This window comes from Phycodurus eques, chromosome 10 (genome assembly GCF_024500275.1).
Source record: "Phycodurus eques isolate BA_2022a chromosome 10, UOR_Pequ_1.1, whole genome shotgun sequence".
Taxonomy (NCBI): Eukaryota; Metazoa; Chordata; class Actinopteri; order Syngnathiformes; family Syngnathidae; genus Phycodurus; species Phycodurus eques.
This window is the reverse complement of record NC_084534.1, coordinates 24,938,481-24,951,067: the sequence shown is the minus strand read 5'-3', so window position 1 is coordinate 24,951,067 and position 12,587 is coordinate 24,938,481. Positions and strand designations below refer to the sequence as shown.

General features: G+C 42.5%; 1 protein-coding gene across 4 annotated transcripts in view; it reads left to right on the top strand.

The window, feature by feature from the left end:
• Window positions 1–4,608: 4,608 nt before the first annotated feature.
• Window positions 4,609–12,587, top strand: part of anks1ab (ankyrin repeat and sterile alpha motif domain containing 1Ab) — a 39,228-nt gene continuing 31,249 nt past the window's right edge. For all 4 annotated transcript variants that reach the window (XM_061686839.1, XM_061686838.1, XM_061686841.1 and 1 more), the window contains exons 1-2: window positions 4,609–4,950; window positions 9,766–9,832. In XM_061686839.1, the coding sequence (XP_061542823.1) occupies window positions 4,684–4,950; window positions 9,766–9,832 (334 nt within the window). In that variant the 5' untranslated portion in view covers window positions 4,609–4,683. The remainder of the gene's footprint in view (window positions 4,951–9,765; window positions 9,833–12,587) is intronic.

Genomic DNA, 12,587 nt, shown 5'->3' with positions numbered 1-12,587 from the left:
CTCACATCCTGTTCAACGTCAATACTGTTTCACTCACGTCCTGTAGGTGGCAGTAATGTGTATCTCTAAGGTGGTTGCCAAACTTTCCCACAAATGAAGAAGACACATCAGCGGTTTGTCGACTCAAAAGTGAAGATACTACACATCAACTATGTAGACTCAAAAATGACGATACTAACACCTGAACTGTGTGAGACACAGTGTTGATTTCCTTTTTTGTTTTTTTAATTATAAATAAATAAATAAACTTTAATTTGTCCAACGTAAAACAAGACATACAGTATTGTCGTCCAAAACAGTCAATTCTGCACTCATGGTAACAAACAGAGTGAATATTAAAGTGCTGTCTGGCTTTTGAGCTTTGCAAAAGTGTTTAAAAAAATCCTCCATACAATGTGAAGGCCACAGTCTATTTTTAAGAGAGGTTCTTTTAGCCAAGAAGATTCTATGAGAGTTAAAGTTAGAAAGGCTAAAAGCCTGAGTGGCGGGTCGACGCAGACCGAGAACCATTAAACAAACAACAAAGTTTGACGTGAGACCAGAGAGAGAAAACTTTACCCCAGAATGCGAAACTTCTGTTTTGTTTTTTGTTTTGTTTTAGCTTCCCCCAACATTAGTTATAGCATTATCAGCTAGCCGGATGACGAGAGGTATTATTGCTGTGCTCCTAAAATGTCATCGGAAAATCCCAATGGTGACGTTAACTACAGGTGGGATGGAAAAAGATCAGACTAAACGGTTCCGTCTCTGGTTTAGTAGAAGAAGAAATTGAATTGAAATGTGCTTAATGTTAGCTTCGGCGTGGTACACGCATACCAACACTGGGGCCAGCCGAACTTGGTGTTGACCACACACACATAAGGATTTGCCTGCCTGGCTATCGGTGTGTGTGTACACTACTTTAGAAAACCGGTATAAATGTGGATTCAAACTTTTTCACGGTACCACACATATGATACAAATAAATAACATTAAATTAAGTAGCTAGAGTGATGTTTTTCATACGAATAATCACGCTTTCCTCCCTAAAAATCTTCAGCTTTTTTGAATTGGTGAGGGTCAATTCGGAGCTGGAGGCATTGAAATCTGTCAGAGGTTGCCATCGTCATCCTCTTCTGCTGTTGGCACAGTGAGAAACATGGAGCAGTGCCCAGTCTTTTCACTGACACACACACACAAAACCACATTTCCCGCACATACATGCACACACATGCACTGTTTATCTCCTCAGATTCTCTGCAGCGTACAAAACGTATCTTCTCACGATCTTCACGATAACACGTCGAAGCTGCGCGGTACGTTTAGTTGTATGAATTACCCGTTTATTTATAGACGCTCGTTTTCTGCCGCCGGGCTCAGGGGAACGTCTTCCTGTCGGGGGGTCCGGGAATGTTGTTTGGTGGACAAACAGGCACGGCCGCTTCCTTGAGGTCAGCGTCAGAGCTTTCAGACTCTCTGAGGGGGAAATAAACTCAAAGCCAAATTAATGGACTTTCCCAAACACAAAGCGGACATGTCATTAGGGACACGTGTACATTCACAAACAACGAGATCAACAACAAAAATAAGTGCACTTGCCCATTACTTACTGCCTGAGAGGTGAGTCTTTTCCCATGAAGCCTAAAGTCAAGCTGACTTTGCGGTGTACACCTCTGTGATGTCATTGCAAAAAAAGAAAGCCAGCTTTAGTCGAAGCTTCTTTGGAACGTGTTGTTCATATAGTTTGAACATAATTTGCAAATCATTGTATTCTTTTTTTTTAAATGTATGTTTAACACAACGTCCCAACTTCATTGGAATCGGGGTTGTATTTAAAAAACTCTTTACCAGTACTCATACTGACAAGGGGCGAATCTGGTGTAGAACCCGCGTCACCGACTGTGACAAGTCACTTCATAGCCCTGTTTCATAGCAGTTGACTGGAGTTGAGAATTAGCATTAGCTATAAACTCCATACGCATCACATCGGCTGCAAGCTTGTGACTAAGTTGGACTGCATTGTCCCTGTCAAATAAAGAACTAACGAGATAAAACTTCACAGTCGAAACGGTGAGACTTTGAAGACTGGGAGTTTGTCCTGGGCCAGGTTATATTTCCTATAATCCACAGGTAGCAGACCAGGGATGCTCACACTGTCATTGTTGTTTTAATACATAATTCACAGAGAGCAGGAAGAACCCGGAATCCTAAAGATGCGTTCGTGCGCCACGACCCCTGTGTGCATTGTTTGTTCCACTTCCTGTATGCGCGGCGGCTTCTCTGTGGCGTGCGTGGCGAATGTTCATGAGTCACGGCTGTCTTTCCGCCTTGAGGATCATCAGCCCGCTACTTCGTGTTTGGACTCACAGTACGTGGCTCGTAACAGGCCGTGAAGACGTGATGCTGTTAAACCAGGGGTGTCCCAACCTCGGCCCGGGGGCCATTTGCCGCCCGTCGTGTTCCGATTTGAGACCATATCACAAAAAAAAGATCCTTAAATAACTGCTTTAAAAATTGTCTGCTTCCTATAGATTCCTCTTGTTTTGGTTCTGAATGTGGAAATCTGCTCAGTCCAGGGGCAGATCTATTAACTATTTGCCTTGTTACCTTTAACAGAAACCTGTGGCATAGCAGTTTTTTTTCAAAAATAACTATAATATATAAACAATACATAACTGCTTGATTGATTTGTTTTAGCGTGTTTAATAAATCGTAGTCAGTGAATTTGAAAGTGGTCCTTGCATCCTTCCATTTTTTTGGAATACGGTCCTTGGTGGAAAAAGTTTGGACACCCCTGTGTCAAACCATCACAAAAAATAGCATGCACATCCTCATCCCAGTCACGGAGATCATCAGACGTGCCCTTCTTCACTTGGTTCCATTAGATGTGGCGTTTGTTTTTCGCCGCCTCAGCACTATTCGCGGCAGCGTGATATCCCCGCACCCACCCCAAGGGAGCGAAGGGGGTCATCTTCTCTGTCACGGCCATGAGAGACACGAGGTGAGCAATGCAGAAGAGCTTGGCTGATTGAGGGCACGGGCGCCCAGGCGTACTGTGCGTGGAGATGGCGGCTCGAGGTCGTCATGGTGACACCGCGCCGAGATCAACGCAGATCAAAGAAACACAATACAAAGCAGGTAATAAAAGTTAAAAGGATGATCCAACGAAACAAAATCCTTTTTTGAATAAAAACATGATCTATTACTGTCTGCTAAAGGGGTTAGGGTTAAGGTTGGTTAGGGTCAATGTTAGGGCTTAGGGTTGATTAGGGTTTGGGTTACATTTTGTTCGGGTTTAAGGTTGGGTTGGGGTTAGTCACGAGGTCGAGGTTTTGGGGAACTATAATTTGCCTAAATGATAAAAAGTCGTCTTACTAGAATGTTCCTAAATAGAGAGCACAACTCCACCAGTTCACGTATCAGCACATTGATCCAGATGGCCACTAAAACTGAATTTCTTCTTCCTTGGCCCACACACCAGAGAGACACGCAGTAACACTTGTGACGTCACGTCTGTCCTCCAAAACTCCAGGAGCTTGAGTGTGACCTCCATTTCAAGTGTCTTTGGAAGAGACATTCATAGAAGGCAAAGCAAGGAGACTTCAACGTGCACCAGTAGCCTGATTACCCGGCTGTCAGTCCGAATAATGACCAGCCTCTTGGGATGCTTGGATTCTCAGTCTACCCCAGAAATCTTGGGATATCCTTGGGAGAGGACATTAACTCACAGCAGGAAAAGCTAACTAGGTAAAAGGAAGCACTTGACTAACTGCTGCCGTTCAACTTTTGAAGCTGCACCCCCCTTTAACATCACAATAGAATTGGTGCACCCCCCGCAAGATAGAAAACAAAGCCTGTTTCAGGCCAATACAGGCAAAATGCTGATTTTACCTTGTAAAAGAAGACGAGCCAGCTTGCATTGTTTGTTTTTATGTAAAATAGGAGAATATTACAGCACAAATTTTAATATTTTAACTTTTTATTTTATTTGTGAAAAAAGTCACATTTTGGGAAAGAACCATGTAAAAGTGCAATCATTAGACCAGACTGCCAATTTACTTTTAATCCCAGGTTAATGTCAAGGTTGATAATTTGGTTAGGGATTTATCATAGTAAGTAGTAGGGTTGTTAGTATTCGAGTTTGAGTTAGGGATAGGGTCAATCTTATGGTAATGGTTAGGAATTGTTTCTTTTTTTTAGTTAGAGTTAGGGTTATTGGGAGTAGAGTTTGGGTTGTTAGAGTTGGTTATGTAGTGTTATTGGGGTTTATTAGGAGTAGTGTTGGGGTTGTGGTGTTTAGTGTTTGCGTTAAGGATAGTTTCGGGGTTATGGTTGGGCTTTATGAAAGTTAGGGTTAAGGTTGTCAGAGTTAAGTGACAGGGTTTGGAATAGGTTTAGGATTGTTTTGAGTCAAAGTTACAGTTGTTAAAGGTAATGGCTGAGTTAGGGTAAGGTTTTCCCTCCTTGGGAATGTTCCTGAGACACGTGGACCACCGATGTGACTGCCGGGCAAAAGTATGTGCGTCTGCCTGAGGGATTGGAGGGGAGGGCAACAGGATACGACCAGTGGGTGGACCTTGTTGACTCGCACTTCCACTCCCTTTCCCTTCACTTCACTCCACTTGACTTCATCTTTGTCTTCCCGTCTCACCACTCACTGACATATCTTGGATATCCCAGAAGGAACCACCCTGGCATAAAACAATGGCACTGCGCACGCCGGATGCGGATCCCTCCAAAGTCATCCAGACCGACGGGAAGGAGCCCGGCGAGGTGACGGCCGGGTTCACGCCGGCCGCCGGCAACCTGAGGCTGACCCGAACTTTGTCCAAATCGGACTCTGACTTGCTGGCGCCGCCGCTCGGAGAAGACGACGGAGGTCACGCCGCTCGGAGCGGATCCGTGTCCAAGTGCAAGCCGGGCCAGCCCTCCAAGGAGCGAATGCCTTCCTTCGCCTCGGAGTGGGATGAGGTAATCCACGAGCCGGATTTGAAATTAGGACGAGAGGCTGATAAAAGGCGCGACTCGGGATTAGTGCGGAAAGAGGCTGAGGCGGTGCGTTTTGGAAAGGGGAGGAAAGATGTCCTGCAGAGGCTGCTAGGGTAACGCCTGCGGGCCGCCGCTCGGGCGCGCGAACGTCCCGGTCACTGGCGGTGTCCTCTGTGTAGCATCCAGGGCTAATTGGGCCTGTGCTGTCAAGACACATCCACTCAGTGTTATGCCCACTACCCTTTCTCACCAACAGGGGCGACGGCGAGCAACAGCAGCTAAAGTAGCAGCCAGGAAATTCTTTTTTTAAATTTAATACATTATTATTTTTTATTACATTCTGAAACGGCGGCACAGTGGTCGACTGGTTAGAGCGTCACCCTCACAGTTCTGAGGTGCAGGGTTCAATCCCCGGCCCCGCCTGTGTGGAGTTTGCATGTTCTCCCCGTGCCTGCGTGGGTTTTCTCCGGGCACTCCGGTTTCCTCCCGCATCCCAAAAACGTGCATTAATTGGAGACTCTGAATTGCCCGTAGGTGTGAATGTGAGTGCGAATGGTTGTTTGTTTGTATGTGCCCTGCGATTGGCTGGCAACCAGTTCAGGGTGTAACCCGCCTCCTGCCCGATGACAGCTGGGATAGGCTCCAGCACGCCCTCGAGCGACCCTAGTGAGGAGAAGCGGCTCAGAAAATGGATGGATGGATGGACATTCTGAAACAGCTTTGAATCCTGTGGATGCAATACTACTACTACTTCCAATTATTATTATCATCATTACTATTGTAAAATAAATGAATACATATTTTGAATTTTAAAAAAAAAACCCTAACTATAAGCAAAATAAACTTACTGAGTTATATTTGTGCAATAACAATATTAATACTACAGTAAATGTTGCAACTGTTTTAGCATTAATAAATAGCAACAATTAAATACATTCTACTATTATTGTAAAATTATAACTATATTTAATAAAAATAAGAATTAAAGCCTTTGTGTTTTTGCACAATAATAATAATATTCATAATATTGAACATATATAATGTAAATAATACATATTAGGCTATTGTTGTTATCATTGTAAATATATGTAATAACTATTAGAACTGTATGAAAATTCATATTTATTGTGTTATACAATTACAATCATTCAAATTATGACATAGTTATTCTTATCATGGGATTCCTAGTATCTATTACATATTTGTGACTGTAAAATCATGAGTCAATTAATGTAATAATACAAAATATTATATAGGTGTTATACTAATTATAAGCATATATGTATATATACAAACACACACACACACAGACACACACACACAAACACACACACATATATATATATATACATGTTTGGGAAAAGTCACATAATTAAATTTATAATACTAAATACAACTGCAATAATGACAGTTTTTATTGATTCATTGTTATTGTTATTATTATTTGTAAGGGGTTAGGCCGACCACATGAAATATTTCGGGATTAACTGACGATATGATGATTGTTTGAGCATTCAAATTCAGTGTAATGACAATGATAATGAGAATGTCACAAACATCTCATGTCGTCTTATAATTGGCTTGATATTTTCAAATGCCTTGAAAATGTGTTATGCAAAAAAAAAAATACAAAAATCAAATCAAATTCAAATGAAAAATGAACTCGCCGATGCTTCACGACAGTGAGGTCGCAGCCAGTCTTGACATTTGGCGGACATGTTGAAGTTTGTGTTCGTGCACAAGTCGCTGTCTTGTCATCACCGCAGACCCTGGTTTATACCCGCCCCCCTCCCTGACACCAGCGTTTATTCAGGCCGTGCTGGGTGGGGTGTCCTGTTCTCAAGGGCTTCCTGTTGTTGCAGCTGCTCCCCGATTGTCTGATCGTGTGCCCGACTCGTTTGGGCTGTTTACGCACAACGCTAAAGATTTTCAGTGTATTATCTCACGAAGACATCAGTACACACACATTATATTTACATCTATATGGAATAACATGGCGGGAACCAACTCCCTAAGTACATTAAATACAAATGTAATGTGTTTATTAATAAGGAAAATGGCACGCTATAATATCGTACTTTATAAGAACATAGTAGTAACACAATTAAATAAAATGCAAAGAATTACAAAGGTTTGTGCATCATGATTCATTCATTGCAGCTCCTTCTGGTGTGTGTGACTTGGCCACCCGGGGTCAGTACAGTACGCTCATACAGACAAAAACGAAGACGAGTTTCACAACTACTAACTCAATAAACTGCAGTAATATTAGCGGATTGACGCGGCCGCTGTAGGACGAGAGGAAACTGGCGAGAAAGTGTGGATATCTGAGCGGCTCTTGGCAATAATCACCCAATTCATTGACGACCCTCGTGTATTCCAGCAACAGAAACTCGCTTTTTTAGCCACAGGGACTGTACATAAGAAATTATGAAGATAAAGTAGTCAAGTATGATTGTAAAACTATGTATATATATATATATATATATATATATATATATATATATATATATATATTCAAAAAACTAGTTGCTGAACCCCGCATACTGTGCGACAGGTCAGTCGCGTTCGGCCACATCCCTCAGTGTTCTTCGGCCTGAAAGGTTAAATCCAACGAGTGTCTCTCCTTGTTCCACTGGTCCAAAAAAAAAAAAAACAACAACTAATTGGACTGTTCTATTTTTGCACAGAAGCCACAAACCAAGTGTGCTGTTTGGGCAGCTTTAATAAGACACGTAATAAGATGCGGTCACCTCGTATCCGCACTTTGTATCCACATCAGTGCAGATTCGGGCAACCTAAAAAGCTGATGTGCGCGTGGCCGTGCACAAGCACCACACTAGCGGCAGACTCATTTGATGTAATATTTAGTGTTTGAAAGAGCCCCCTGCACTGGCTGGCTGGTGGCATCAACACTGTGAAAGATGAGCCTTGATTCATTTGGAAGGCAGGCGGGCGGGGGCACGTGGGACGCGTGGCATACTGCGCCTGAAGCAACGCAAACCTCATATTCACTTCTTGAATTAACCCACTTGCATTCAATAGCATGCACACACACACACACACAAACACACACACGCACACAGACACACACACACACATTCTGTAGTTGACATTAGATGCAGCCTAAGTGCACCTTTATTGGAGTCTGTCATCAAAATGTCACTTCTTTGGGAGGGTGCGATGATTTATTTAAACGCTCGACTATGTCATTGCGTGGTGCACATACGGTGTCATTGCACAGCCTGCAATCTAAATATTGGACATGAAATACATATTTCTAATCATTAGGGCTCGAGCACCATGCAAAGACCCGCTTGGAATTGTTCTGTTCTTCTGAACAACTTCAACTGGATTGCCTTGCCACGTCATAGAAACTCAGTAATTTTTGCGAGAGCGTGTATTTCTGGTATATGTTTTCTATATATAAAAAAAAACCTAATTATCCCCCGACACCAATTTCACTAATCGTCATGAAATTGGGGGGGGGGGGGGGGGGGCATCATAACAGGATACATGAAAAAGTCTCAAGAAAACATGCCCAAAATTGAACAGGAAGTCGGCCATTTTGGTTTCAAGCAGCCTATTGGGGGGGGTGGGGGGGTGGGGGGGGCTCGTAATTCCAGGGCTCGTACTTCGACAAACTCCGACTGGGGAATTTGCCAAAATGAGCCCCAATTGGAAATCCGAGACAGATGGGAATTGTGAAGCTTTTTTTTTTTTTTTTTTTTTTTTGGCCTACGCCATCGTACGTGTGTGGCGGATGGTGTCACAATTCTGAGGATTTGCCATGAAAAAAACTAAATATTTGCATGACTAAACATCTTTGGATTATTGTATTTGTAATTAGTTATTTGGTCACCTTAATATTGCGTTACATATCCACCACAATATCTTCATGCTAGGATCTGTTGCCCTCTTCATTCTCTTTACTGTAAAACAAACGGGAATTTGGTTTGGCGATTCACCGCGAAAACGCTCAGGGCACGACCCCCGAACCTTGAGTATAACATGAATATTGGAAAAGCTATTAAAAATATAAAACCGTACATCTGGGAGAGTGCACCACACAGGCACAAACAACTGCAGAGACAACTTATTGAGAAATTCCCAGTGAAACATTCCCAATGTATAGTCATACAATCTATCTCAATCTTATGTAAAGTTCCTAAAATTAATAAGGAATCACACAGACACACATTTACTGTATACGTCGAAAGCTTGCATGAGTAATGACTTGAGGAATCCTTCCGGGAAATAAGAAGGCGCACTAAGAGCATACGTGTAACATGTACAACATTCGCCCCCTGGGGTTCGAACACACGTAGCAAACGTGCCGATCATCATACGGTAGACGTTATGCGGCTCTCCGAACGCTAGCTGCGCTATCGATACAGGATGAGAGAAGAAAAAAAAAAAAAAAAAAAAACGGTTAAGATGATCGAGGAAAGCAAATTGAAAAAATGAAAATTGTGTAAAACCAAATAATTGTGGGAATCTCCAAACTACTTACTCCCATCTCCTATTTACAATTTCAAACTAGACGATTCCCCCCAACTTTGACGTTACTAGCACCTTACTAGTGCCGTCATTGGGGTCATTCCCTGAGTGCGTGTCTCCTGAACGTCCTTCTCCCACCGTTTCTCCCTGTCCTTATTCTGCTGCGTGGGGCAGCCAAGCAGTAGAGCCCCCTGCCCCTCTGCATTACTTGCTTATGTAAAACGTTTAAAAAATGATTTGAAAGTTGCTGATATATGAAAATGAAATAGGACGGCTGTCATCCTATCTCCCCAACAGATTGAGAAGATCATGGACCTGATCGGCGCCGGCATCCAGACATCCGACAAGAAGCAGGCGAGCTCAGGTAACATTTTTACCCCCCCGTCCCATAATGGTCCAATTTCATTCAAGCGGTGCAGTGATTTTTATTTCTCCGCCTTGCCCCCCCCCCACCTAGAGAAATAAGCATAATTCATTGGTGTGCTAATAGGAAATGACAAGTGGGGGCTCGGGGATTAAGTGAGACTTAGTCAGGAAGGCTTTGTAGAGCTTGTTATTGCCCAGTGCCGAATTGATGATTGGCTGGTCGGGTTTATGCGCCGGGTATCGCACGCAGCGACCTTGTGACTGATTACATTGGCTCGCATTATTAGCACTTTTTAATACGGGCTGTAAAATAATCAGATATACTTGAAAGAGCTAAGGCAGGGCTACGATGACACTCGGGACACCTTATCCTCATTTGGAGCTAATGTTCACCTTCATAGATGCTCACCTCCTGTCATGAATATTCATTCATTATTGACTGAGAAATGAAAGAAAAATTATGAAAATTGATTTCAGATGTGGAAGTGACAACACATTATCCTGGATTTTTTTCCTTCTACTCTTGCATGGAAATTCAAGCTATATCACGGAAATTTTTAGTGGGATCATTTTATATGGACTTTTACAGTATGCAGTGGTGCCTCGGCTCACCGGTGATTTGAGGTGCGAGCCGTCTCTCGGACAAATGTTTTGTCTTGCGTTGCAAGCAAAAATTGGAGTTACGAGCACTAGCTATGGTAGCAGTCAACTTTACAACAACCAGCAGTTCAGCAGATAGTGAAAAAAAATCTTCCAAAAAAAAAAAAAAGAGCCCAAGTGCTTTCTTGAAACTGTTTATGGCTGCGCCCATGTAAATTTTAAAACTGAACATAAAACAAAGGGAATTTATTTAACCAAAGCATATTAACTTTGTCTTATGAAATTATGCTAGCTTAATGCTAACCCGATGAAAAACACCATAGCTGGGATAATGAAGCTAGCATTTATGTTGTAGTAATAATAAACCTTTAAACAAGATATTTGAACACAAGCAGTAGCAATACATGCTGACAAAGCATAAAACACTCTCAGGCATATATTCTTTATCCTCTGCGTGAAACAATGAATATTATTTTTGTTTAGTTGAGGCGGTCTTCTGCGTGGAGTATGTGTATGTATTATACTGCCCCCTAGCGGCCATGGCGCACACCATGAGCATCATAATGCCCATTGAATTATGATGATGTGCAAACTGTTTAACACTTTACATGCTATTCAATGATGTCATTAATGTACGATTTTATACTGTAAAATACTATAGAGGGCTATTTTTCTTCCATTACAATTTTTTTTATTGGTGTTTTCTGAGCGGCTGGAACGGATTAATTAAATTTCCATTCATTTCAATGGGGAAAGATGATTTGAGATATCATAAGTCAAGGCGCCGCTTAATTTTGTTTGACTCTGCTTTGTGTGCGACAGCATTTAGTTCCAATTCTGATTCCTGACAAAGATCGCAGAAAGTAACTCCGTGGTTGTCATCACCCTTTCCTCAACGCCCCATTTCCTGCACATTCTTGGTTCTAATAGCTACCGGAGCGCCCGAGGTTCTTCTGCATTACATAAACGGGAATATGCAATATGTTTGTTCGCCTTTTCCGCCTCACCGCACACACACATGCCATATACCATAGGTGTGTGTGCGCTATTTATAGGCGAGTGCCCCACATTCAGCTGAGTCACGTTTGCCGCTCAGGAGGTTATCGGGATGCATTTCCGCTGCCGTTATTCAAATGTGTGTCACGCGCTAAGGAGCCGACGTTTCAGGATGACTTGTGTAAAAGATTGGAGCGCGGCATTGTGAGTAACGACACAACGTGTGGATATCAATAGCCCATCAGATGCGTCACCGGAGGGGGAACAAAAAACATCACTGAGGTGTTCCAAGGACAGCTTGGGCAATGTGTCGCATGTAAATGCGCTTAAAGGAGAGCGAGTGCGAGCGGATGAGCATCAACAATGCAGTTTTTGTACGCACACACACACACACACTGATGTTCCCCAAAAATAAAATAAATAAAATCCTGTCCTGAGTTTCCCTGAATTAATTCAGCTTTGCCGCCCATTTCCTCGCGCGTTGACAAGAAGCCGCCGCTTCTTCAGATAAAACCAGACGCTGCTTTTTTTGTTGTTGTTTTTTTTTTTTGACCTAGCTAGCATACTCCAGCGTGGCTTTAACAAGCCGTTTAATGCGGAATAAGACGACAGTGCACCTCGGGAATCACCTGCAATACCGTAATATGACGACATAATGATATCGTCCATACTATATTGGATGAAAACGATTGACGATTCACCGAAAGTATGTAATTGAAGGAAATCCATATATATATATTTTCATTCTTATTTGAAACATGCTGTTTTTGTTTTGTTTTTATATAAAAAGATAAAAAAAAAAATCTATGTGAGTTAAGAAGGGAAAGGTTGCTGTCCAAAAAAAAAGATCAAACATACGGCTACACGGTTCCAGCCTATTCACGAATTCACCACAAGATGCTGCCAAAGCCCTGGCTAATAGGAAAGTAGTAATTGGTGTCAAGGAAGTACGTTGAGGCAATGCATCACGACTGTCCCAAAATCTTTGTATGTCAGGGAGGAGTTGGTTTAGCCTGGGTTGTTAGCTGAGGTTATGGAGAGTCTTCGCCACATGCATATGTTTTTACGCTGCTGACTGTGCTGTTAAAAAGCTCAAGCTAACAAATGGTGGAGGTCTCGCTTTTGCTCGACAAATGCTATTTTTAGGGGTCGTGAAT